Source organism: Lithobates pipiens, unplaced genomic scaffold, assembly GCF_037356315.1.
Source record: "Lithobates pipiens isolate NorthernLeopardFrog02 unplaced genomic scaffold, aLitPip1_a1.2 Scaffold_13, whole genome shotgun sequence".
Lineage (NCBI taxonomy): Eukaryota > Metazoa > Chordata > Amphibia > Anura > Ranidae > Lithobates > Lithobates pipiens.
In genome coordinates this window covers 107,598,772-107,623,822 of record NW_027507718.1, presented here as the reverse complement: position 1 = coordinate 107,623,822, position 25,051 = coordinate 107,598,772, and the positions used below count along the sequence as shown (strand labels likewise).

At 43.8% G+C, this 25,051-nt stretch overlaps 1 protein-coding gene and 1 long non-coding RNA gene across 2 annotated transcripts in view; one reads left to right on the top strand and one right to left on the bottom strand.

Annotated features, from left to right (window-relative positions):
• Nucleotides 1-669: 669 nt before the first annotated feature.
• LOC143974223 (uncharacterized) lies at nt 670-24,734 on the bottom strand. The gene is made up of 2 exons (XR_013272184.1): nt 24,599-24,734; nt 670-3,349 (listed from the first exon to the last, which is right to left on the bottom strand). It is a non-coding gene; the product is annotated as an uncharacterized LOC143974223 (long non-coding RNA).
• The window catches only part of NANS (N-acetylneuraminate synthase), a 49,551-nt gene continuing 38,684 nt past the window's right edge, over nt 14,185-25,051 (top strand). Inside the window, exon 1 of the mRNA XM_077475383.1 lies at nt 14,185-14,399. Coding sequence (XP_077331509.1) covers nt 14,268-14,399 — 132 coding nt within the window. The 5' untranslated portion in view covers nt 14,185-14,267. The remainder of the gene's footprint in view (nt 14,400-25,051) is intronic.

The window sequence follows — 25,051 nt, the reverse complement described above, 5'->3', positions numbered from 1 at the left end:
GTATACAGCTATATACGCACACCTTCTTCCTTCCTGCATGGAGAGACCATCCTCCATCACCACAGACTGCAGATATACATCATTATTTAATTTATTTTATTTCAGGTACTTATATAGCGCCGGCGCTTTAAATATACATTGTACATACACTAGGGCCAATTTAGACAGGATCCAATTAACCTACCAGCATGTCTTGTTACTGTATACATAGCTGTATACAGGACAGATTATGTAAATCTGCAGTCAGTGATGATGGAGGAAGGGCTTTATATACAGAAGGGAAGGTGGTGGTATATATCTAGCTGTATACAGGACAGATGATGTAAACCTGCATACCCTGATCTATGAGGCAGAGCTATATACCCTGATCTTTGAGGCTGAGCTTTATACTCTGTCCTGTGATGTTAGGGCTGTATAGTACTGTCCTGTAATGCTAGTGCTGTATACTCTGTCCCAGTGGTCGGCTGGTGCTCAAAATGTTTGGTGGGGTGCAAACAAACTGAAATATTCTGAAAAAAAACCCCATCAATTGCAGACTCACTGTGCCATCAAATGCAGCCACTTTGCCCATCAAACGCAGCCACTGTGCCCATCAAATGCAGCCACTGTCATAAACCAGATGTGACCAGAACTGTGTGACTGCAACAGAGTGGACTAGACATAAACAGGTGAAAGTAAATTTGTTTATTAAAGTAAATGCATATAAATGTGAACACACCACCAATACAGAGTGAACAGACTGAACAATCAAACAGTGATAATAATCCAACCAGTATACATAGCAAAAGGGAGTACCAGAATCGTAGTCAAGCCAGGCCAGGGTCATAAACAGGAGATCAGCAGATGGGGGGCCAGTAGTAAACAGACAGGGAACAAGATGGAAGGAATCAGGCTACAGGGCAAGGATCCAGGGATACAGAAACAAACAGGTTCATGGTTCAGAATACAGGATACAGGGTTCATGTCCAGGATCAGGATCAGGCTCATAGATAAACAGGTCCCAGGTCAGGGCACAAGGACAATACCAGGGCAAGGTGTGTGTGCACTTGCCGGGTATTTATACTATTAGCTGATATCAAAGTCAAGTGATGCCTGATTGTAGAAGGTAATACCTGCTCCACACTGCCAGGATCCATCCACTGGTGAACGCCAGTACTGCGGCCCAAAGATGACATAATGCCAGCAGGGAAAAGCTCTTCTGACAGTTCCAAACTGCCAGGAGACACCTGCTGGTGGACCTCAGTACTGCATGCCAAATTATAGATATTACCAGCGGAGGTAACCATTCCTGACAGTACCCACCCTTGAAAGAGCAACCTCCAGATGCTCCAACTAGCCGTTGCTGAGGAAAGTCCATGGCATCAAGCCGGGCAGCGGGCAAAGTCACATCAGGTTGGGCAATAAGTATGTCAAGTTGGGTAGCAGGCGCAGGAACCGCAAGCTGAGTAGCAGGCACATCGAGCTGGGTGGCAGGCACATCGAACTGGGCAACAGGCTCATCAGGCTGGGCAGCCGGCACGGGCATATCAAGCTGGGCAGCAGGCACATCAACCTGGGCAGCAGGCACATCAAGCTGGGCAGCAGGCAGGAACACATCAGGCTGGGCAGCAGATAGAGGCTCATCAGGCTGGGCAGCACGTGCCACAGGCCGGGAAACGGGCAACGCACCCTCAGACCGGGAAACGGGCCTCACAACCTCAGACTGGGAAACAGACACCGGGATTTCGGCTGGAACGCTGGTACCTCGGGCTGGAATGCTGGCACCTAACTTCAAGCTGGGATAGATTGGTGGGTGTGGAGGCAGGTTGGGTTAATGGCAGGATCATTTTGTTTGGGAAAAATTTTTGTTTTTTCTTTGGTTTAGCCACTGAAGCTCTGTAGGTGACTGCAGGGCTGTAGGCAAGGGGTGCAGCAGACTGGAAAGGAGGATTGGGATATGGCAGAGAAGAGGTAACAGTAGCTGGGGGAAGATCTTGTGGGTTTGTAGGCAGCAGAGAAGATGCAGGTGGGTTGAATGCATGATAGGTACAGGGAGCAGAGACCGGATATGAGTATTTGGTTGGGAGCAGCGTATACTGGGCTGCAACTGAGGTTGACATGGCCGATGTGGATACATACATTTGGGTAGGCTGGTGTCTGATGGCAAAGGTGGTTTGTTTAGCTGGGGCTGCCGATCATGCTAAAACGTCTGATCGTGCGGAAAATACAGGCTGAACAAACTGTCGTTTTAAATCTCCCTGTCTTAGCCCTTGTACACACGGTCGGAGAATCTGTCGAAATGAGTCTTATCGGACCGTGTCGTCAGATAATCCGACTGTGTGTGGTATGCATCGGACTGATTCCGTCCGAATCGCCGTCCGACCCAATTTTCCAACATGTTGGAAAGATTTCCCGACCAACTGGGCCTGACGGACCTAATCCGATCATGTGTAGAGCATTTTCATCGGACCAAGTGCCACGCATGCTCACATTCAAATTCCGATACGGAAGCGCTCGTTCAGGTAAAACTACTGCTCGTAAGCGATATAGCACATTCGTCACGCTGCAATGTTCAAAAATCATTCATCAAGCGCATTCTCTTGTTCATTACAATGCTGCAAGAACCAACTTCTTTTGATGCTCATAGTCACACACACTTCTCACGAACGGATTTCATTACTCTTTTTTAACCATTTCAGCAATACAATTTTAGTTTAAGTCACATCTACACAATGTTTTTTTTATTTTTTGGATGTTTTTTTGGGTGTAAACTTACAACAACAACATTATTGTATTTTTTAGATTTTCTTTTGCTTTTTTAATCTACAGGAGGTTGTTTAGTGTTGGTACCCCTTGTTATTTAGTTCACTTTGTATTTTGGAAATGTACCTGCCTGCTCACAAATAAACTCTACTTTTTGAAGGAAAACACATTACACAAGTATTTCATCAAACAAAAATAAAATTTATTTTTTTTGCTCAAAAATAAAAATAGGAACAGAGCACTGGAGAAACTTCTTAACTTTGGTGCAGCCTTTGGCCCCCAGGGCAGACATGACTAAATGACATATAAAAAAATTGGTGGCCTGAGGAGTACATATCTCAGGGAGAGAAGTCTGCTCCTGAAGTCCTAGAGAGCAGGAAATTCAGATGACATTTCTGTCCCCAGGATGGTGATCTTGAAGAGGCTGCATCTTCTGGCACACCAGACTCATCCCAGGCCATCACTCTCTGGTCTTCCTTTGTGACTTCCCACCAGGCATCCTTCCAGGCTGTGGCTGGGCTCCGGTAGCTGGGGCAGGAGAAGAAGGAGGGCGTTGTTGGACCTCCTGGCTGCCACTTGCCACAGCCTCCCCCCGACTGAGGTCTTCCTGTGTATGAAAAGGGGACATAGTTTTAGTTTTTTGATCATCAATCACAACATTTTGTGCTCCTGGCTTTTGCCATTTGACTGTTACCAAATAGAACAGACTATCATTCTGACACCAGCATTTTTCTTTCCCGTCCCAATCATTTTTGGTCACTACTGTCTATTGAGATGTAAACCACTTTGAGAAATCACAACTTACTGATCAATAAGAACATCTAGTTAACATCATTAAATGTAACACAAGAAATATGTTCAACAATGCAATACCTATCTCAAGCTGGGCCCCACCACATGGTGCTGCCTGAAAGGCCCAGGTTGTACATCAGAAGCCTCAGCTGGGGGTGAAGGATGCCTTGGAGGAAGCCTGGAGAGTGGTGGCCTGGGTACCCCCTGGTCTACCAGAAAATGCAGCCTGTCAAAGTGCACCATCCTGGGGTAATAAACAGCATCTGGATCTCCTGCTCTCAAGGACTACAGGTGCTTCTTTCTCTCCCTGAAATATGTAAGCTTCATGGCCACAATTTTGCGATTCAAATATGTCATGTCTGCCGTGGGGACCCTGATCTGCACCAAAGCAAGCAGTTTCTCCAGTGCTGCGTTCCTCTTTAATCTGTCATAATAAAATTTGTTGTGGAACTGCCACAGGCAGGGCATCTCCATGTAGAGCTCGGGGAATAGCCCCATAAAGTTGGGATTGTTGAATGGGTCCATTTTGTCTGCAAGACACAACACAAGACAAACCCTCAAATACTAATAATGCAATTAAAATCCCTCCTAATCTTGTCCCAACAGCAGCCTAGATACAAGCAGTCTAGTCTAGTGAAGCACAAAGTTAAAAATGTAACCTTCGTTTCGACATTCGCCGCGTCCGTGACTCACACTCTCCTCCCAGATCGTACGGACGATACACATGTGTGGCGTTTTATATACAGTGCGCATGCGATAAACTCCGCCCGCCCCTGACGTTCTTTCCAGACTATTCCCTGCCCCTTCGCTTCCCGCGCAGTGGGGAGAGCACATGGCGGAGAGAACGCAGGTGCGCAATAATAGTTCCACTAACGAGGAGGAGGGTGAGGAAAGCCCGGAGCCTGAAACGTCCCGATCCAGGAAGACAAGATTTAAGGCCTCAAATATGTCTTTTGGAGAGATGTTGGAGATGGTTGACATATTGAACAGGACCGACTATGATGGGAAGTATGGACCTTACCCAAACCCAAATATCAGAAAGGCCAAGATCATGAATAAAGTTGTGAAGAGTCTTCTGAAGAATTTTGGGGTACGCCGATCCAAGGATCAACTGAGAAAACGCTGGTCAGACCTGAAACTGAGGGAGCACGAGCAGTACCTAAGGATCAGGCGTGTTCTTAAAAAAAGTAAGTAGTTGTCGTGTGTTCATATGATTATTCTTGCTTGCATACATGCTCCACGTGCTTTGATTTCATGTTGTGCATTTTAAAATGGCCACTTTCAAGGTCATGGTTTTGTTCGTTCGCATGAAACATCGTTCTGCAGGGAAGTATTCCAGCTTAACGAAGTGGCCCCAATAATGTTCTCACCTTGTAACTCGGCCCAAAAAAACAATTGTACAACACTTCCAAGCAATGTTTCATATTCCTATTTATGGCCTCTGTGTGCTAATTAATCTTTGTTTACATTCTCATAGGGTAGAGAAGACTCGGCAAGTATGAGGACACCAGGGACCACACCCCTCCCAAAGAAGGGAAACTTCCAAAAGAAGAAACAGAGGAGCAGGAGCAGGAGGAGGAGGAAGAAGGAGAGATCGTGGAGGTTGGCCAAATTGTCACCACAACAGGTGAGTGTCGGAGAACACAGCTTCCGGTAAGCTCATCAATGTATATCACCATATTTGGATTACATGGTGTGTTTGTTTTTTTTCTAGGTGATGTGGAAGAAGATTCCCGTTTTACCAGTGAAAGTGCCCAGATCTTGATCAGGGAGATAATGGGGTGCAATAGGGATTTAGAAATTGTACAACAAAACATCAATGATGTTAAAAATAAAATGAAGAACATCACTGATGTTTTGGGGAGAGTGTGAAAACGAAAAAACTAGATAGGGTTTTATTTTTGATTTTTTTAAAAAAAAAATGTTGTATTTTGCATAATTCCAAATTTGGAAGATGCACAGAGTGTGTAAACATGCGCTATCTCCCATCATGGGGGATCAATGTACATGTTTTGTGGAAAGTGTCTGAGATGAAGGGGTTGCAGCCCCAAAGCATGTACATTGATCCCCCATGATGGGAGATAGCACATGTTGATACACCGTGTGCATCTTCCAAATTTGTATTTTTCAGGGGTCACACCCCATGTGATGAAGGCAATATCAGCCCAGTTTGTACATACTCATGTCTGATATTGTCTTCACTTTTCCAAGTTGAACTTTGTAAGTTCCTGTGTTCTGTATTTTACGGTTTGATACATGCCTGTTTACACAAAAACAACAAGTAAAAAATAAATATGATTAAACTGGGTTTTGGATACCCAAAATATCTTGGTTTGTTGTAAAAAAACCTTTACTAAACGCACATATGAATGTGCTTGTATTAAAAAGTTGAATTCTCAACAATCTTTGGCTTCCTTTTTCATTGGGATTAAAATGTATTTGTAGTGAAATTTGAGTTTGTGCTGAGAAGGAGTGCGATTTACTAAAGGCAACTCCACTTTGCACTCCAAGTGCAGTTTCATGTGTACTTTTGCAGTGCACTTGTAGTGCATAGTGGATGTGCCTTTAGTAAAAAGCACCCACAGTGATGTGTAAATTTGGACAATCATGCCATTTTCCTGCCAGGGTGCTGAAAATGAGCATGATTTAGATCAGTAATGTACTACACATTAGTTAACAAAAAGAAGAAGGTGTGTGTGTGTAGCAGACCCACAACATAATAAGATTATCTGAAGAAGAGACTGTCCCCTCATCTCACTCTGAACTTGGGTTTGCACTGTTGCTGAAAAAGGCACAACTTGACGAAAAATGGCAAAGTGGGAGGCCACAGTCTGCCATTCCTGTTGCGTTGAAGGACACTGTGTAGTGACACAAGAAAAAAAACTAGTAATTTTACAAATCAACATTGCATGCAGATTAGACACCCACATTTTTGGACGAAATTAGTATAACATTTTTTTAAATGAGTATTTAAAGCCTAAAGTATAAGGTCCCCTTATGAGAGTCCTAACCCCCCATCCCCCCCATCTGATGGGCCCTTAATAAAAAATGAGGTGGGATGTTTAGGAGAGGTAACCCTCTACACTTGATTGAGAGCTGAATGACTAAATAATGTGTGATACTTTGTGAAGCCCCTCCTTAGTTACACTATTGGCAGCCCACCGGACAGGTAAGAAGTGTCATAATAACAAAATGGAAGCACATTTTGACATTCTACTATTACATAGCAAGAAAATTAATGTGTTAAAAAAAATCAAAATAGCATTTGAAAGTATTGAGGCAGGCCCTTACACTACATGCTTTGGTGAATTGTTCCATAAATGTTATCATGAAAAAGGTATTTAGAGTGTGTATTGGGTTGGGTCAAGTCATGAGATAGAAGATTGCTATCAGCTGAGGTAACAGTTGGGGAGAGGGGGGTTACTAATGAGTTTGGCACAACTCCAAAAAAAAAAAAAAAAAAAAAAAAAAAAAAGGGTCATAGAGTCAAAGGGTCATAAACAGGGAATCAGCAAATGGGGAGCCAGGAGTAAACAGACAGGGAACAAGATGGAAGGAACATAGCAAGTATAGGTGCAAAATTCAGAACCATCCCTGTAAATATCTCCCAGTGCACTCATATATATATAAATATATCTCTGGTTATTGAAATATTAGTAAACAAATAAAATTATTAGCTCAAATAATCTATATAAGAACCGGTCCAAATAAGAACTAAATCCAGGGGTATGCAGACAGGGCAGCCGTTAGGTAGAAACAAAACCGCATTCCAAGACTGTAAAAACAACAGAGAGGCTCCTCTGGGTGCAGTAGTTTTATACAAGTTCATGTAAAAGTAAATAGGCAAGCATGGTATGCAAGTCTCGATTGACGTTTTCCCAAGAAAAGTATAATCAGTCCATCTATCCAGGCTGTTAGTCCGTAAGCTTCCGTATGATGGAAACGTCGGCTTCGGAAGACGGCCTCAGAACGAGGCTTGGTACACAACCTTTGAGCCACCTGTATGCTGTGTTCCAAGCATACAGCATGGACTGATTATACTTTTCTTGGGAAAACGTCAATCGAGACTTGCATACCATGCCTGCCTATCTACTTTTACATGTCAGCAGGGCCGCTGATAAGCCAGTACAATTGGCCCTGTTGTACTGGGCCCAGCCAGCAGGGGGGGGGGGGGGGGCCCGGGCAATGTGAACAGAGAATGAAAGAAAAAAATATATATTTCTCCACCCAGCACGAGATGGGTCTGACCACCAGAGAGGTGAGGAGCGGCAGGCGCCACTCAGAGGCTGGAAAGGAGGAGGAGAACACTTTCGGGAACAGTAAGTAAACTCAGGGCAGGGGTTGGCTTCAGTTTAACAGCACCGACGGCAAGTAGCCTACATGTGTAACTTGCTCACATTACACTCACATCTCTACTCATGTCCCTTGTGTCAGTGAGAACAGCACCATGGAAGCCTCTCCTACACTGCTATCTACATATTTTTGCCTCCCAGCAGGATGTCAAACAAATTGGTCTGCTGCTCTGTACATGTATGAAGAGGTGTACAGTGACAGAACATATGTGAAGAGGTGTAAAGTTATAGAACATGTGTGCAGAGGTGTACAGTGACAGAACATGTGTGAAGAGGTGTACAGTGACAGAACATGTGTGCAGAGGTGTACAGTGACAGAACATGTGTGTAGAGGTGTACAGTGACAGAACATGTGTGCAGAGGTGTACAGTGACAGAACATGTGTGTAGAGGTGTACAGTGACAGAACATGTGTGTAGAGGTGTACAGTGACAGAACATGTGTGCAGAGGTGTACAGTGACAGAACATGTGTGCAGAGGTGTACAGTGACAGAACATGTGTGTAGAGGTGTACAGTGACAGAACATATGTGAAGAGGTGTACAGTGACAGAACATATGTGCAGAGGTGTACAGTGACAGAACATGTGTGCAGAGGTGTACAGTGACAGAACATGTGTGAAGAGGTGTACAGTGATAGAAAATGTGTGCATAGGTGTACTGTACTTCATATAATGGGGGCACCCTGTGTGTCCTGAGAACAGTGTACTCATAATGGGCGAACCTCTGTCCTGTCATGTGGATGGGGGAGATTTAACTCCTTATATTGAGAGACCCCTGTGTGTCCTAACTCACTGGGGAGAAGCCAGGGTTGGGGCTGAAGGAGGGACCAGGGGCAGGACCAGGGGTGGGGCTGAAGGAGGGACCAGGGCCAGGACCAGGGGTGGGGCTGAAGGGGGCCCATCAGGTGGGCTGTAGGGGGCCCAATGATTTCTATCAGCGGACCTGCATGCGAGTGCACATCTTGATGTTTATTAAACTTGTATAAAACTACTGCACCCAGAGGCACCTCTCTATTTGTTGTTTTTACAGGAGGGAAGGAATCAGGCTGCAGGGCAAGGATCCAGGATCCAGGATGCAGGATGCAGGGCAAGGATCCAGGCTGCAGGCTGAAGGCTGCAGGCTAGGGCACAAGGACAATACCAGGGCAAGGTGTGTATGCACGTGCCGGGCAATTATACTATTAGCTGCTATTAAAGTCAGCGGATGCGAGATTGCAGAAAGTAATACCTGCTCCACACTGCCAGGATCCATCCACTGGTGGATGCCAGTACTGTGGCCCAAAGATGACACAAAATACCAGCAGGGAAAAGCTCTTCTGACAGTTCCAAACTGCCAGGAGACACCTGCTGGTGGACATCAGTACTGCACGCCAAATGATAGATATTACCAGAGGAGGGAACCTTTCCTGACAGTACCATCAAACACAGCCACTGTGTTAAATGCAGCCACTGTGCCCATAAATTTCCGCCACTGTGCCAATCTAATGCAGCCTCATACGTAACTATAGGTGCACAGACATGTTTTTTTCAAAACGTAAACATTTTTTGTTAAAAAAAAAGAAATAAAACAAAAATACACATGCACAAGTAAACTCATACAGCAAAGCAACCCTTACTGCTCCTATTTAGCACTGCCTGTGTGTGACAGTCACTGTGTATAAAATTCTCCTCCTGTGATGTTGAGATCTATACTCCTGACACTATGGGTGGAATACAGGGGACAGAGAGGGTGGATTCTATAAGGGGTGGGACTTACGGGAAATGGGAGGGGTCCTGCGCCCCCCCATCCTAAAACTTCACCAGCCACCGCTGGTGTGAAAAGCGTGGGAAAATTATTATGACACCAAGAGTTTTACCACCATAATGCCGAGCAAGAAAGAGACCATGGATTGAAAAAACAGGGAAACACACTAATCAAGTCCAGATTACTACATAGAATGTATACATGTACCATGAAATATGGGAAATGTGGGAACCCTAATAGCATCACATGTATGACTGGGATAGAGTTGTATACAGGTATGCAATATAAAATTCAAGAAAAATAATATATAACATAGAAGATATATTAATATATTTAATTACATCACAATTAACGTCACACAGTGATTTAGTTTCAGTAGGTTCAGAGAAATATGCTATAACAAATAGGTCATGGTATCACTTTATTTACACAGTGAAAATTTGTCATCACTGTTGTATCAATGCAGTGAAACAATAAACAAATTGTGACTTCACATCTATGAGGGATTTTTTATACTGGTATAAATTTTATTGTAGAACAATTTCTATTTTTACCTGTTCGGCTTCAGAAATAGCTGGAGATATTAGAATAGCTGGAGCATCGCATACTAGCACATTATGTGCCACTTATCTGCAAAAAAAAAAAAAAAGCCCGGTTTGTCCCCGCTGGAGGCCTCATCCATGTTCGCCCGTCTTCCTTCCGGGGCCACGAAATCCCGCTCTGTGACTGGCCAGAGTCACGTGACATCACTCCTGTGCATGCGCACGGGACGGCGCGCCGTTGCCTCACAGCGCATGCGCCGATGACATCATCAGCACACTACAAGGTAAATAACAATAAATAAACAGCACACGTTTAGGAGAGATTTAGTGTACCTATAGGTAAGCCTTATAATAGGCTTACCTATAGATAGAACTTCCCCATCGAGGATTACAACATCTTTAACTGGGTGACTTGGAGCCACGGCAGTTGCATTGTGGTTTCTCTGCATGCCACAGTCCACACTCTTTACTTACATACATGTACATAAGCCATTACAGCATCACACAATATGTGTGTGGTTAAATGTCTATATGGCTGACTTGGAGTGATGGAGGTTGCATTGTGGCTCCTCTTTATGCCACATGCAAACTCATTTCCTCACATACCTGTAACATGTATGTGAGTCATAGCACCGTACATACATGTAGGTGTGATCTTATATGGCTGCCTTGTAGTGATGCGAGTTGGATTATGGCTTATCTAGATGCCACAATGCAAGCCCTTCACTTTCATGACATGTATGTGAGCCATTATAGCATCACACATACATGCACATGTGATGTTAAATGGCTGTATGCGCTGACTTGGAGTGATGGTAGTTGAAGGATGATTAATGCAATGAGTAGAGCAGAGAAACCATATAATAGTGACTTTAACCCGTGAAGTGCCTTGAAAGTTATATAGGGGAGGGGGAACCAGATCTGATAGCAATTGTCAGCTTGCTATCAGAATCCGTTTCCCCTAGACAGAAAGGGACACAGGAAAGAAGGAAGAGTGAGGATGGTCAATACAAAGTGGGGAAACTATATACAAGTTACTTTAACCCTTGAAATGCAGTGGAAGCCACGGTGAGTGGGGGGGGGGGGTGGAACCAAATCTGATAGCAATAGGCAGCTTGCTATCATCTGTTTCCACTGAACATAAAGGATCCATGGGGAGAAGCAAGAATGATGGATGGTGTATCTAAGAGTAGAACAGTCAATGAAACCATATACAAGTGATTTTAACATTTGAAATGCCAGTGTCAGGGGAGAGATGGAACAGCGGGTATGCAATAGCTGAGTGCGTAGCAGTCAGGAAAAGAGAACAGAAAGCAGTTTAACCCTTGGAGCAAAATTGTGACCATCCAAATGTTTGTTTATTATTACAAACCAGAATGTAAGCCCTATGTATCTGTGAGTTTCTTTGGACAGAATGAGTCCAGGTAGTGGAAAAAGGGTGAGCATGGTTTAGTTGGGATGGCACAGGTGATGGCCACTCAGGGAAGGGGGGGGGGGGGGTCTGAATTAATTTTAACCTTGAAAAGCTGGGGAAACCAAATCAGCAATGCCTCTGTTTCCTGTGGCTAAAGATAGTCCAGGGTGAGTAATAACAGTTTTTAGACCCTACAATGTCTCCAGTGATCCCAGTGACCCCAGTATTTCCAATGTCCTCAGTGTGTCATGACCCCAGTGTGACCAATGTCCCCAGTGTCTCCAAAGTCCCTAATGTCTCCAGTGGCCCCAGGGTTTCCAATGCCCTCAGTGACCCCAGTGATCACAGTGTCTCCAAAGTCCCCAATGTCCTCAGTGGCCCCAGTGTGTCCTGTGTCTCCAATGTCCCCAGTCACCTCAGTGTGTCCAGTGTCCCAGTGACCCTAGCACTCCTGCTCCTTCAAGTGACATCACATCATCCTGTGACTCAGGTGCTCTCTGAGCCCCAACCTGACACCTCTGTATGAACTTCCCCCAACTTTATGTCAAGACAACCATCACACTCACTATAGGAATTCCTTCTTTATGTCTATTCTGTTTATTCCCAAAGCTTAATTCTTTAATGCAATTCCTCAGCCCCCCTGCTATATCCCATCACTAGTCCTAGACAGTTCAGCTCACATGTGAATGTGGAGAGAATAGGAAATACCAGGGAGTTTAACAATGAATGATGATGATGGGTGTGATCAATAATATCAATCAGGATAAATGTAATATTAATAATCATATAAAATTATGGGTGGTGTAATAATAAATAATGATGAGAGTAATATATAATACAGTATGCATAGAGTAATATATATTAATAACGGGAGGGGTAATAATAAATGAGATAAAATAATTAGAGGGGCAATAATAAAAATGTTATAAAATAATAGGAGGTGTAATAATAATGTAAAATCATAGAAGGGTTAACAATAAATATAAAATAATAGGAGGGGCAATCAAAAATTTGATAAAATAAGAGGAAGAGATGATAATGGTTATGAATATACAGATAGATAGATAAATAGGTGGTAGGAATAATAATAATAATAATAATAATAATAATAATAATAAGGACTGCAGGGAGAACTTCCAGTGTCTAAAAATAATAGGAGGGGATAACAATAAATAATATTAAATAGGAGGGATAATAAATAATAAATAGGAGGAGATAACAAATACTATTAAATAATAGGAGGGGATAACAATAAATAATATTAAATAATAGGAGGGGGTAACAATAAATAATAGGAGGGATAACAAATAATATTAAATAGAAGGAGGGTATAAAAATAAATATTAAATAATAGGAGGGATAACAATATATAATAAGAGGAGATAAAAATAAATACTATTAAATAATGAGAGGATAACAATAAATAATATTAAATAATAGGAGGGGGTAACAAATAATATTAAATAATAAATAATAGGAGGGATAACAATAAATACTATTAGATAATAAATAATAGGAGGATATAACAATAAATAATAGTAGGGATAACAATAAATAATAGGAGGAGATAACAATAAATAATAGGAGAAGATGACAATAAATAATAGGAGGAGATAACAATAAATAATATTAAATAATAGGAGGGATAACAATAAAGAATATTAAATAATAAGTAATAGGAGGAGATAATAAATAATAGGAAAAGATAACAATAAATAATATTAAATAATAAATAATAGGAGGAGATAACAATAATATTAAATAATAAATAATAGGAGATAACAATAAATAATATTAAATAATAAATAATAGGAGGAGATAACAATAAATAATATGAAATAATAAATAATAGGAGGAAATAACAATAAATAATATGAAATAATAAATAATAGGAGGAAATAACAATAAATAATATTAAATAATAGGAGGGATAATAATGATGACGTAGGAGGGGTAAGAACAAATGAGACAAAATGATATGACGTAATAATAATGCTGACGTGTGTATACTGATCTATATATATATATGTGGGAGGAGTAATACTGACAGGTGACTGTTCATCCTATCGGGTGACATTGACCGCGGGGGGACCTGCCAGTGTCTGTACTGAAATAGGGTTCCCCTGGAAAACAGGGGACGCGCACGGTGGGCGGTAGAGGGATGATTAGTATTGGGGGAGAGTGGGAGGAGCAGAGGGCTGGAGGGGCGGAGTTCCGATGTCATGTCAGCCGAGAGCCAGGGGGGACCGATCTCGGCACAACACCGGCTGTAGCGGCGCTTTGCGAATTGTTTTAACCCTTTTTCGGCCACTAGCGGGGGTTTAAAGCGCCCCGCTAGCGGCCGGAAACCTCCGCAAAACCGACGGTAAAGCGCCGCTATGTTTTACCATCACTTTCCGCCCGCTCCAGTGAGAAAGCCTTAGCAGCGTCTGTCCCCGCCTCCTTCCTTTTTCTTCCCTCCTCCGTCCATAAATTGAAGCAGAAAAAGCAGCACTCCTGGGCGTGGCTATAGCGGCACGGGTCAGGTGACTGAGCTTGTTTGCTAGGACCGCTTTGATTGGCTGAGGCGCGGCAGCTCTGGGGTTCACGTCACTGACAGACTGCATATAAGCTGTGGAGAGCCTCTAGCAAATCCTGCCCGTTCGTTGTCCGCCCGGCCGTTCGTACGAATCTGAAGCCGTTATGTCTCTAGAATTCGAGCTGTGTCCTGGTCGCAAGGTGGGGGGCGATCACCCATGTTTTATTATAGCCGAGATCGGGCAGAATCACCAGGGAGACCTGGAGATCGCCAAGAAGATGATCCGCATGGCTAAGGTAACAGGGAAAGGTATGGGTGGCAGTGTGGGCGCACTTATGTCCATTAAGGGAGGGGATGTCATGTGACCATCGTATGACCGGGCATGGATGGGAGACGGGGAAGATGATCTGCAGTATGTGTGTGTCACCACTTTCTTTAGTGTGGGTGGGAGTGGGCTGCTAGAGATTGCTGCAACGTGTAGGGGGTGATGTGTGAGCCTGCCTCTAATGCCATCCTCCACCTCTCTGCATTGTGCCAGCTTCCAGCACCTCCATCTACTGCAGGGCTTCCATACCCCCTCATCTACTGTGTGCCCATCTCCATCGATTCTACACACACCATCCCTCTTCACCCATCCACTTCATTCTGTGCTTCACAGTATTGGCAGGTGAAGCACACAGTGCCTAGAGGCGATTCAGTTGGCGTTGTGCGCTATACAAGTATTTCATTCATTCATTCATTCATTCATGGAGGCACCAGCGATTCAAGTGTTAAAGGAGAAATCTGGACGAAGCTCTTTTGTCTTTTATTTTATTTTTTTTTATTTTTTTTTTGTGGCCTTAATTTTCATGAGGATAAGTGGTGTACCCCTCCCCCCCCCCAATATTCATCCGGCCGAGACTTTGGATAGATCCCAACTTTAATGTTGGGATCCACCCAGATGCTGATGCCCCCTCCACAGCCTGACACTCCAGTGAGCACTGAAAGGGCGGAATATTCGGCGACTGACAGTATCCACGCTCAGCAGTCATTGATCAATAATTTATTGGTGTAGAGGTGTCAATTCAGCATTAAATCAATACTACATCCACCTAGACAAGAATAAAGGTGTGTGTTTAGGGGTTTTTGTTGTGTAATTTATTTGCTATTTCATTTTTTTTTTTTTTTTTCTTTATATCTCAAACTTTTCATTTAAGCACCAAACCAAAAAATGTCCTCTAGTGTAGTTTACAGATGAATGAATGAAATACTTATATAGCGCACAATGCGAACTGAATCGCCTCTAGGCGCTGTGGCTAGCTTTGATCATCTGCTAAAAGAGGAAGGTCTTGAGTTTTTTTTCCTAAAAGCCAGGTGATTTTCTTCCAGGCGGATGTTGATTGGCAGATCCTTTAGATGTGGAGGCTTTCACTTTTTTTTTTTTTTTACCTGGTGCTCCTGCCAGTGAGAGAAAATTTAAAGTAAGTGTGGCGCTGTTCGCTTAGACATCTTGAATAATTAGTGATATAGTAATGTGCCTAATGCAATGAATTAATATATCTTATGAAATTCATATGTTAAAGCTCATATATACAAAAAAGTAAAAAAAAAAAATTCAGAAAAAATATAAAACTACACAAAATGAATTCAGAAAAATATCCATAAATGTATGCAAAAATATTTATAGATCTCCAACGTGAGTAGTCCTGCTTCAATATTAATGTAAAAAAACTAATGATACAGCTCCTAGTCCCAAAAAGGTGTGTGTGTGTGTTAGGTGATCCTGCCAGTAACACTTTCCGTTTTTAAACTGGCCATACATGGATCGTGTTTTTTGATCAGCCTGCAGACTAAAACAAAACGATTCCCCTGTGCACACAAGTGAGGTGGCTGGAGGAATCCTCTCTATTGAGAAATTGTATTTTGACTGTGGGGGAACGGGGTTGCCAACCTCCCGCAGCATTTTTTACTGACGGAGCACTTTTTTTTTCTGGCAACCTGAGAAATTAGAGTTCCTATTGAAAACTAACTAGTGAATATTTGAACAGTATACACATGATAAAAAAAAAAACACTGACAATATCTATAACAAACTAATTTGCTTGATTTACACTTTAAAAAGTTAACACAGCATGAAATGTTCAGCCCCTGATATTTACTGGCAGTTGTAAAAAAAAAAAAATCAGATTTTTGCAAACTGTCAGTAAATTTACTGGCAGTTGGCAACCCTGGTGGGGAATACACTGACCAGCTGACAGCCTGCAGGCCACTGATCATGGAAAATTTTCTATCGTTCCCATTTGACAGAAGTTGGAGTGGCCATAGATGGATCAAAATTCAGCCAGTCCCTACTGGACTGTCTGGATTTTATTCCATTGCCATTTTAAGAGTCTGCATTCTAGATAAGTAGTAAAGCGGACACCTTGGTATGGCAGTATTGTTGGTCTGGGGAGAGGGAGTGTTAGATTAGCAGATTTAAGCTGGGTACTTGTGGTCAGAATATCAGTTAGTTCAGCAAGGACTGCTCGCTTTTTGGGCCATGTATACAGCTGTCCTTCACAGAAGCTAATCAAGGGGACATGCAGGGAAAAACCAGCACATCCGATCAGCACTAGCAGCCAATGGCTGCGGGGGGGGGGGGCTGATTGGTATGATCAGGAGGGGGGGGGGCTGTCTTACACATGTATGTTTTACACATGTATTTACACATTTCACATTAAAAAAGCACAAAACTAAAAAAATCTGTTTATTTCATTTGTAAATAACTTTTCAATGCTTTGTACCATTGCTGACGTGAAAACCAAACTGTTGCGGTAGGTATCAGAAAGTACTTTTTTTTTTTTTTTGTATCGGTATTTGTAAAAAAAAAAAAAAAAAATTAGTATCCGTGCATTCCTAGTAGTTGGCTATTTATTTTTTTTTTTTCTTTTCTCTTTTTCATTCAGCCCACAACCCAAAAAAGTTAGTGTGTAACAGGCTTTAAGCTGAACTCTAGCTAAGGCTTTAAAAGCAGTTACAGAAAACTTTTTTTTTTTTTTTTTTTCATTTTTTGGAAAAATGTTCTACATAAATAAAAAAGTGGGTTATTGTAAGCACCCCTGTCAGTGGTAAATGGTTTGCCCTAATCCTCTGATACTGTGGACAGTTCTGTTAAAGTAAATTTAAAAATAACACTTGGATCTTGTTCATATGGGCTTACTTAAGCGTACACCCATGTGAGCACTGTGTTTTGCCCACAGGATGCAAAGGCGTTCAGTGCATCCCCATGCAGGCAGTCCCGTTCACTTCAGGTGGGTTGCAGTGGCTGCAAGGACATATCTGCCGCTTTTGTAGCGGTGAAACTGACCATACAGTAAATGATTTCCATGTACAATTTCTTTACCTTCAGCTATGTGTAGTTTTTGGTAACGTTGGAGTGTGGTGCTATGTCCTGAACAGATACATATAATAAATTATGAGTGGGCTACAATAGATATTACATCTGTGTGCAATGCATGTACCAAAAATGTTTGCATTGTACATATGAGCTTTCTGGATATATTATAATGGGGAATATATGCCTTTTACATTTTGTTCAAGTTAAAGCTCCTCCCTCAAAAAAAAGCACAAAAGAAAAAAATATGCAAGAGGTTCCAAATATTCCCTATTCTATCGACAATTAGATGACAAACATGATGCCTGGAGCTCCCTGTAGTAATTAGTTTACAAAACCATAATCACAAAAATATGAAACCGCAGCTACTTGCTCATTAAGAAAACAAAAATGAATCGCATTAGAGGGCATTTTCACCAGTCGGCTTATTGGTATAGGCGTGTGTGCGTCCACGCTACAAGATGTCTGCTACTGTGCCCATCCCGTAATTGGAGATCAAATTTCTGCTCTTCCAATATACCATCAGTGTGTAGTGCTTGGCTCCTAAACTGGTAATTCAGCGATTACACCTAAGGCTTGGTGGATGAAAGCCCTACTTTTCCTCCCATTAAAAAAGGACGAATACTTCATCTGTTTTGATGTGACTGAACTGATCCGCTTGTGTGAGATCTTCAGTTGGCATTGGTTATTTGCAATAACCCCAAGGTAGCTGATTATATAAGGGATTGACATGCCAGTAAATCGTACACACACAATTCAAAAAGAATGAAAAGTAAGTTAACTGATGGTTACAGAAAATGGTAGTATACAGTGTGAATGCTGTGCCACCCTCTGCAAAATGATAAATGGCTGGTTTAAACTTTGTGCCACTTTTCACCTCCTGAACAGATTTACAGCACATGGGATCAAAATTTCTTTGCCAACAGACTGAGCGATCAACACTGGGTTTAGTTAACTACTTGTTAACCTGTTACTGTCACCGGATATTTTAGCAGTAATACCAACCATATAACAATTATGACTTATTTTAACACATTCTTTATTTTTCCCTAATCGTCTTTCAGGACAGCCACTATGAGAGATAGACTCCTCCTCTTCCTCTGGAAACACTGCGCCAGCCCATAAATTCTTACTTCCCCTGCCGGACCTCAGTTATTAGTGTTTCCTCCGGCGGGGAGACACTGTGCAAGGAACCAGGCCGTTCAGTCGGGGAGGCTGTGGCCATTTTTTGACGTTGAAGAGCCCGGTGGATAGAAGCAGGGGCTTCGTTTTGAAAGCCGGGTTCAAACCGTTCGCACCCAACGTGTGTCGGACGGGTCGAACGGTTTACTTACCTTCACCAGGTACTGCCACCCCTTCCAAGTCGAGCGCGGCTTCAGGTCGTGGGGGACTCCTATCGCGTCTACAGGGACGCAGCTGGCAAGCCGTTCGGATGATTTCCCTGTACGGGGGTACAGTCCGCCTCCTTTTTTTCTTGAACCGAGTGGGCCGAACGACGGGCGACGTCGTATCCGGCGGAAAACGAAGGCTTGACCTCGATCGACTTCCGGTTCCGGGTCGTGGAGCTGATAGGAGGGCCGGGCACAGGCGGGAGATGAGTTCAGAACGCGCACAGGCAGCGTGGAACTCGGTGTTAAGCAGCCACCTGCAGTCATGTCGGAAGCCGAGGCTCAAACGACCGACTCTATCTCCAGCATTCCTAAGGTAAGAGCGCCCTGGGGAGGGGTTCTCTCTATCTAGGATCCCCCCACCCCAATGTATGGTTCTATCATGGGTGGGGGGGCAGACCCCCCTGGGTGGCCAGGGGGGTGGGGAGGCTCAGATCCCTTCGTTTATAATAAGGGTCTAGTGCACTCCCAGGGTTGTATCCCGAGCGTTCGTTTGACTCTGTTTTTTCTGTTTTTTCTTTTTTCCTTTCTTTTAGAAAGCGGCGGAAAAAACTAGGTCTACGCATAGCTCTAGAAGGAAGTGTGCCTCCTGTAGGGACATTTTAGGGGATTCTTGGACCAAGGTGTTGTGCAAAAGCTGTATTGACTCCCTTGTTAGGGAAAGGGAATCTGAACAGGAGTCAGGACTAGCAGCTTCAGTTAAAGAGCTCTCGTCCACCTTCTCCTCTTTTAGGTCCCTTTTTGAAAAATTCCAGCTTCCCACGGGTCCATCTCCCCAGGATACAACCCCACCTCTAGCACAGAGTTCTGCTCCAGTCCAACCCCCTAGTACAGGGGGGGCGGAGGTTGCAGGCCCTTCAGGGACAGATAGGGAACTTCCAGACAGTTCCTCTTCTGATTCTGAGGAGGGTTCAGAGGGGGAGGACCAGGATGGGTCCAGGAAAGCCTCTAGATATAAGTTATCCCTTGATGAGGTAGAGGACCTCTTAAAGGCAATTTATACAACCCTCGGTATCCAGACGGATAAAAAGCCCCTTACCCTGCATGACCAAATGTATTCTGGGTTGGGCGAGCCAAAAAGAAGGGTGTTTCCAGTACACGATGTGTTAATGGAAACAGTTAAAAAGGAGTGGCAGGATCCGGAGAGAAAACCCTTTTTATCCAGATCCCTCAAAAGAAGGTTCCCATTTTCAGAGGACCCGGCATGCCTTTGGAATAAAAGTCCCAAGTTGGATGCCGCTTTCTCCCAGGTCTCCAGACACACAGACTTGGCATTTGAAGACATGGGGGCCTTGGCAGATGTCATGGATAAAAGGATTGACTCCCTGCTTAAAAAGACGTGGGACTCGGCCATTGGCAATCTTAAGCCTGAAATGGCAGTCACAGTTGTGGCTCGCAATTTAGAGCACTGGCTCTCTCAGATCCAGCAACATATTGAGGCAGGCACAGATAAGGAAACCATTCTGTCATCCTTCCCTACTATGCTGCGAGGAATCTCTTATATAGCAGATGCCTCTGCTGAGTCCGTCCGCATGTCAGGCAGAACGGCGGCTCTAGCCAACTCGGCCAGAAGGGCCCTCTGGCTAAAAACATGGCCAGGGGATAATGCCTCCAAAATAAAACTTTGTGGGATTCCCCTCACGGGGGACCTCCTTTTTGGCCCAGGGCTAGAGACGGTTCTAGACCGGACAGCGGACAGGAAAAAGTCCTTTCCTCTCAAACGGAAAATCCCTGTACCAACAAAGAAGGGATTTCGTCCGCAGGGGCGTAGGGAAACCCCTAAACCAGAGTCAAAAAAGAAAACCTGGCCCCAAAAAGGCAGGGGCAGAGGAGGGGCGATTTTTCGCCCTCCTATCCAGCCCAGTAAAACCCAGTGACAGTCCAACTACAGTGGGAGGAAGACTGGGGGCCTTTCTTCCACAGTGGGAAGCAATATCCCCCAATCAATTTATTTTAGGGGTAATAAGAAGGGGGTACCTCTTGGAATTCCTAAGACCACCCCCTCAAAGGCTCCTTGTCACGCATCTACCCAGGTGCAGGGTAAAGGCCGAGGCCTTGCTAGAAGCTCTGAGGGAGTTAGAGAATCAGGACGTTATTCGCAAGGTCCCGAGAGCAGAAGAGGGAAGGGGGTTTTATTCCCACGTCTTCATAGTAAAAAAACCCTCAGGGAAGTTCAGGCTGATTCTGAACCTAAAGCCTCTAAACGCTTCAGTGACATACAAGAGATTCCGCATGGAATCGATCTTTTCAGTAAAAGCGCTCCTGCCCCACAACTGTTTCATGGTGTCTCTGGACCTAAGGGACGCGTATCTGCACATCCCCATAGCGGAGGCCTCGCAGAAGTTTCTACGCCTTGCCATAGATCTGGGCGGAGAAACAATACACTTTCAGTTTCAGGCCCTGCCATTCGGGCTATCCTCTGCACCCCGCATTTTTACCAAGGTCCTGGCAGAAGCCATGGCCTTTCTTCGGCTCCAGGGGGTATGTGTAATTGCCTACCTGGACGACCTGCTTCTGTTTGCAGCATCCCCAACTCAGTTGGTCAAGGATCTCAATCTAACCAAAAGGGTCCTTACAGACCTGGGGTGGCTTCTGAACTTGGAAAAATCCAGCCTGATCCCCTCACAACAGATCTCCTATCTAGGTTTTCTGTTGGACTCAACACTGTTGAGAGTTTTTCTGCCAAAAGAAAAGGTACAAAAACTGGACAGTGCGGTGGCCTCTCTTCAAAGCAACCAGCTGGTTTCCATAAGGGTTCTGATGTCAGTACTAGGTCTCCTTACATCCACCCTTCCAGCAGTACAGTGGGCAGGGCTACACTTTCGTCCCCTACAGACCTTCATCCTAGGGGTGTGGGACCACAGTCAGGAGGCGCTAGACACCCTGGTACATATTCTCCTCCAGGTAAAAAGATCCCTCTGGTGGTGGAGGAAAGTGACAAATCTGTCGCAGGGTCGTCTGTGGCTCATCCCGGTTTCTCGGGTAGTAACCACAGATGCAAGTGGAAAAGGTTGGGGGGCACATCTGGGTTCCCTTCTAGCCCAGGGCACTTGGGAAGACGACGAGTTGACTCGATCGTCCAATTGGAAAGAATTGAGGGCAGTGGGACTAGCCCTCAGATTCTTCAAAAAGGAGCTTCAGGGTCACCATATTCAGGTGCGGTCGGACAACTCGTCCGTAGTGGCCTACCTGAACAAACAAGGTGGCACCAGAAGCGGAACCCTATTGTCCTTAGCAACAGAGATTCTGTCCTGGGCCGAGACCCACACCCTTTCGCTCTCAGCCGTTTTCCTGAGAGGAGAGAAAAACGTAGTAGCAGATTTTCTCAGCCGAAAGAAGCTGGGGGAGGGCGATTGGGTTCTCAACCAGGAGGTCTTCAATCTCATAGTAAAGAGATGGGGGTCTCCGGAGGTGGACCTGTTCGCGTCCAAAAACAATGCAAAAACCCCCTGTTTTTTCTCCCTAAAAAGGGGAGAGGGAGCTCTAGGGGTGGATGCCTTGAGCCAGGATTGGAATTTCGGAACTTGCTATGCCTTCCCACCTCCAGTGTTGTTGCCAGCAGTTCTGAGGAAGTTTCAGATGGAAAACACTTCTCTGATTCTGGTGGCTCCACATTGGCCAAAGAGAGCATGGTTCTCGGTACTAAAACGGTTGGCGATAGAACCTCCCTTGCTCTTGCCCCTTCAGGACGATCTCCTCTCTCAGGGGCCAGTCCTATGCCCACAGGTACACCAGTGGAAGTTAGCGGCCTGGCTACTGAGGAGGGTTTGTTAAAATCTAAAGGTTTCTCAGAGAGGCTAGTTTCTACCCTTCTGGATAGTAGGAAGAAGGAAACTCGCCAGATCTATGAAAGGGTCTGGTTGCGTTTCAACAAGTGGTGCGCAGAGAGCTCTTTCTCTGTACGAAGCTCCTCCGCAGTATTGGAATTTTTACAACGTGGGGCAGATAAGGGGTTATCCATCAGTACCCTTAGAGGTCAAGTATCAGCCCTTAGTGTTTTTTTGGAGGATCATTTGGCTACCAACCCGTGGGTAGTCAGATTCTTTAGGGCCCTGTCCAGACAGAGACCGGTCCAGGGTCCATCATTTCCCAGATGGGATTTATCTTTAGTTTTGCAGAGTTTAACTGGAACCCCCTTCGAACCTTTGAAGGAGTGTTCTCTGAGAGAGCTTACTCTGAAGACAGTGTTCCTGGTAGCAGTAACAACTGCCAGGAGGGTCAGTGAGATGGAGGCCTTCTCAGTCAGGGCTCCCTTTTGTGTTATTTTTCCGGATCGGATAGTTTTAAAGACCGATCCAGCCTTTTTGCCGAAAGTGGCATCCAGCTTTCATAGAAGCCAGGAAATAGTTTTGCCCTCTTTTTGTCCCAATCCCTCCGGTGAGAAGGAATTAAGATTTCATTATTTAGATGTTAGGAGATGTATCCTACACTATCTGGAACTGACCAAGGCATTCAGAAGGTCAGATTCTTTATTTGTTTTGTTTTCCGGGGCCAGGAAAGGTTGTAAAGCGTCCCGGCGCACTATTGCTAGGTGGCTCAGAGTAGCCATTGAGCAGGCTTATTCAGCAGCAGGGAAAGAAATCCCAGTGGGTATTAAAGCACACTCCACTAGAGCTATGGCAGCCTCCCAAGCAGAAAAAGCAGGAGCTACGCCAGAACAGATTTGCAAAGCAGCAACTTGGTCCAGCTATTCCACTTTCGTTAAACACTACAGAGTGGATCTGGTATCGGCAGGTGAGCAAACCTTTGGGCGAAAGGTTTTGCAAGCTGTAGTCCCACCCTAACTGGTAAGTGCTCGCTTATCCTCTCATAGTGGCTGTCCTGAAAGACGATTAGGGAAAATTAGAGTTACGCTTACCGGTAACGTCTTTTCCAGTAGTCTTTCAGGACAGCCCTAGTTCCCACCCGAAAATTGGGGGGAGTCTTACAAAGACCAGAGCGCAGCAAGATAATAGTATTTGATAAATATGTTATTAACGTGTTCTTGTGTCTCCCCAGCTGGCCGGAGGTATTCTCGATATAACTGAGGTCCGGCAGGGGAAGTAAGAATTTATGGGCTGGCGCAGTGTTTCCAGAGGAAGAGGAGGAGTCTATCTCTCATAGTGGCTGTCCTGAAAGACTACTGGAAAAGACGTTACCGGTAAGCGTAACTCTAATTTTTTGTTTTTCAACATTTGTTTAGGTAATATCAGAAAAGGTACAGTAAGCATGATGCATATTACAACATCTTAGGCTATTTAGTTACATGAACCTAAAAGAAAATTGCATACTAAAATGTAGGCCATGAAATCGTAAAACAATTAAATTGCAGAAAGTACTATTGTACTCAGATCTGAGAGCCTGAACAAGATTACATTAACAGTTATGACTTGGTCTGTAATGCAGACTTGCGCAACAGACCGGAATAGAGATTTACAACATAGTAGTAGTAGTGCTCTTTATAATTTAAGTTATGGCTTGGTGTATTGGCAATGATGATGATTTTAAAATATTTTCATAGGAAACAGGGTAAAACTGTGCAAACGACAGTTTCATAAAAAAAAATAATAAAAAAAAACACAAGACACTAATAAAAAAAAAAAAAAAAAAAAAAAAAGTTTTAACAAGACATTGATAAAAAAAAAAGGAATCACAAGACCTTAATGTAGTAAAAAAGATAAACATTTAAAGTAAGGAATAACAAACCTAAAAAAAGGGGGTGGAAGGAGTCACAAAAGACGAGAATTAAATTGTGGTTAGAGTGAAAATACTGAACCTGGCTCTCTGAGTTCTAGCAAAGTCCAGTAAAGCATAAGATAGATCCGTGTTGGCTCGCATAAAGAATCTTGGTTGAAGTTCTTTGCTGGTAAAGTAGAGCCCCTGACTGCTCATGCAGTCGCGTTTTTTTTTTTTTTATTTATTTTTTTTTTTCTGATCCCTGAGGGTGGGGACAGAACTGAACTCATCTGACCAATTGGTAGGCCTGAGGAGTGGCTGATGGAATGTCAGTCATTATAATAATGTGGTTGTCACTCCCTCAGCTACAGTTTCATGTATTATAAGTATGCCATAGTCCTAATAAGTCGCATATTGTGCAAACATGCTTTGCCATTCCAGAGCTTATATAAGTGATGTGTACCTCAGATAAGCAGGTCACTCGAGGTGCAAGATGTCTATTCTGCCTCCTGTATATGTTAGACTAGTCATGTGTGATCTTGATCCGTTCAGT